The sequence below is a fragment of the Pan troglodytes genome, chromosome 2, assembly GCF_028858775.2.
Source record: "Pan troglodytes isolate AG18354 chromosome 2, NHGRI_mPanTro3-v2.0_pri, whole genome shotgun sequence".
Classification (NCBI taxonomy): domain Eukaryota; kingdom Metazoa; phylum Chordata; class Mammalia; order Primates; family Hominidae; genus Pan; species Pan troglodytes.
Window position 1 is genome coordinate 49,235,896 of NC_086015.1, and position 2,439 is coordinate 49,238,334.

At 65.8% G+C, this 2,439-nt stretch overlaps 1 protein-coding gene across 1 annotated transcript; it reads right to left on the reverse strand.

Annotated features, from left to right (window-relative positions):
* Positions 1-251: 251 nt before the first annotated feature.
* Positions 252-2,125, reverse strand: TMEM158 (transmembrane protein 158). The gene has a single exon (XM_016940887.4). It carries the CDS (start codon positions 1,813-1,815, stop codon positions 910-912), a length of 906 nt encoding a protein of 301 aa, XP_016796376.2. The 5' UTR covers positions 1,816-2,125; the 3' UTR covers positions 252-909.
* Positions 2,126-2,439: the final 314 nt, after the last annotated feature.

The window sequence follows — 2,439 nt, forward strand, 5'->3', positions numbered from 1 at the left end:
TAAAACTGTGTTTGCCACCGTGACAGGTGGGGGTGGATGGGAACTGAGGGTCAGTGTGGTGAGATGCAAGACAATCGCCATCAGGGCAAATAATACTGTTTCCATCTATCTCTCACAGCCAGGTAAAGGAGACAGAAGTAGCCCTTCTCTAACTTTTCCGAGATTCCCTTGCTCAGGTTTTAGGGTAACGTCTTGCAATTCTGGGATTCCCTTTCCCAAATCAAATAAAGAAAAAGCTACATACACATCTCTGGAGGAAAATGTCTGTATTAAAAGCCAAAAAACCACATAAGTACAAGAAGAAACGCCCACCAGGCCACGTCACTGGATAGATCGACTTGGAAAAGGTTCATAAAGTTCATTTTCAGCGGTAACAATATATCGGTGTTAAATCCTTCCCATGCCCTCCCCCCAATTTTAAATAAATTAAAAAACAACAAATTTCAAATACAACTATGTTCAGATACAAAGAGCTTCTCTTACTACAGCAATAGCAATTTAATCTTTTTGTTTTGTATTTTTTTACTAAAACTTTCATTTAAAACAGTTATTAAATATATAAAACAAATACACAGGATTTGGTCATTTTCTGCCATGAATCTAGGGCACGTGGGTGCGGGGAAGGAGTCGGGCAGGGGGATGCAATAGAGGGGAAAGGGCCCCATTTCCCTCCTCTCCGTCTTCGGAGCTGCGATCCCACCCTCAGTCCAAGGGCTTAAACATCTGCTTTTCGGAACTGGAAGCGCAGCACAAACCTTGCTTTTCAAAGGCGCTGGGGTCTCTCGGCGGCCCCATCTCGGGAAGAGGAACTAACGATAACTACAGCACGAAGCACACCGGCCGAGTCTCCGGGGGGAAAGGCACCCGCGCGCGCGGACACAGGACGGACACAGGGAGGAGCGGAGCGGGTCACTTGGTCGCCACCCCCGAAGTGACGGCCGCGGCGGCGGCGGCAGCGGCGGCGGCGGCGGCGGCTGCGGTGGTCCCTGCGGGCACTGCGGCGGGGGTGGCTGCGGTGGTGCTGGCGGTGGTCCGGCGCTGTTCCATGCCGTTGGGCAGGAAGCCGGCGATGATGGGCACCGGCCAGATGAGGGCGGCCACGCTCCACACCACGATGACCAGGGTCATGAAGCAGGCCACCAGCGTGGACTCAATGGGCTTACGGTTCAGCCGCCAGCCCGGCTCGCCCTGCAGCTCCTCCAGGCTGAAGTCTAGGCAGCAGAAATGCAGCGGCTCTCCCTGCAGCCACAGCGGCCCGGGCGGCTCGGCCGCGGGGTAGGCTGGCAGCGCGGTGGGCGCCCCGGCGGTGGCGGCGGCGGCGCTGGGGGCGGCGGCGGGCCGGAGGCGGCCGGTGCGGCGACCGCGCACCCAGCCGCAGCCCACGCAGAGGCGCAGGTCCTGCTGCGCGCCGCCTGCCGCCAGCCCCAGGTGCTCGATGAGCAGCGGCGGCCCGACGCGGTGGAAGGCGGCGGCGAAGAAAGCGCGGCCGTGCGCGTTGGTGGAGAAGAGCAGTAGGTCGCACTGGAAGCCCCGCGGGCGGCCCCAGCGCACGAGCAGCGAGCTCAGCATCTGCCGCTGCACGCTGATGTTGCACGGCGCCGCCGCCGCCGCCGCCGCCTCCTCCGGGCCCGGGCGCTCGGGGGGCCCGGGGGCCGCCGAGGCCAGCAGCCGCGGGGCGATGGGCTCGTCCGCGGAGGACGCGTTGACTGAAGCATTGGAGGGCACCCCGAGGAGGCCGGGCGCGTCCGCGGCCCCGCCGCGGACGGGCGGCAGCGGGCAGGCGGCGGCCAGGAGCGCGGCGAGCAGGGGCAGCATGGCCTGCGGCGGGCGCCTACGCGCGCGAGGCCGGCGGCGGCTGCATGGCGAGCGGGCGACGGGCCGGCGAGCTCACGGTGGGACCGCGGGAGCCGGCGGCCGGGCGCAGTGCGGGCGCGCCGGGCGCCTGCCAAGCCCGCAGGGGCGGCGCGGAGGCGGTGACGGCGGCTGGCTCGGCGCGGGGATCCCTCCAGACCCGGTTGCGTTTGGGGTTCCCCGCCGCCCCCGGCGCCGGGGCCCTTGGGCTGCCGCGCTGCTCTGCGGGGCCGGGTGCTATCCCAGAGCAGGATTCCCCGGCTCGGCTCCGCCTCCCGCGTGCCCCGCCCCGCCCCGCCCTCCGCTCGCCGGGCTAGGGGACTCAGGGGAGGGCGGGGTTCCACGCGCCGGGGCTGGGAGAGGAATCGCCGGGGCGGGGCTGGGTGCGGGGGCGCGGCGGAGAGCGGATCGCCCGGGGTGCGTGCGGGCGGGCAGGGAAGCCTGCGGACGCGCCCCGGCGCCCCCGCGTTCCGGGTGAATCGCGTTCTCAGAGGGAGGCTCCAGGGCCCGGAGACCATCCTTTTGTCAGGCCTGAGGGGAGCTTCGCTGTCTCGCCTTAGCGCTACCGAACCTCCTTTGTTTTACAGA

What these genes read in the sequence shown, in the direction of transcription:
- TMEM158 (XM_016940887.4), bottom strand. Translation starts at nt 1,815, where the DNA reads ATGCTGCCCCTGCTCGCCGCGCTCCTGGCCGCCGCCTGCCCGCTGCCG.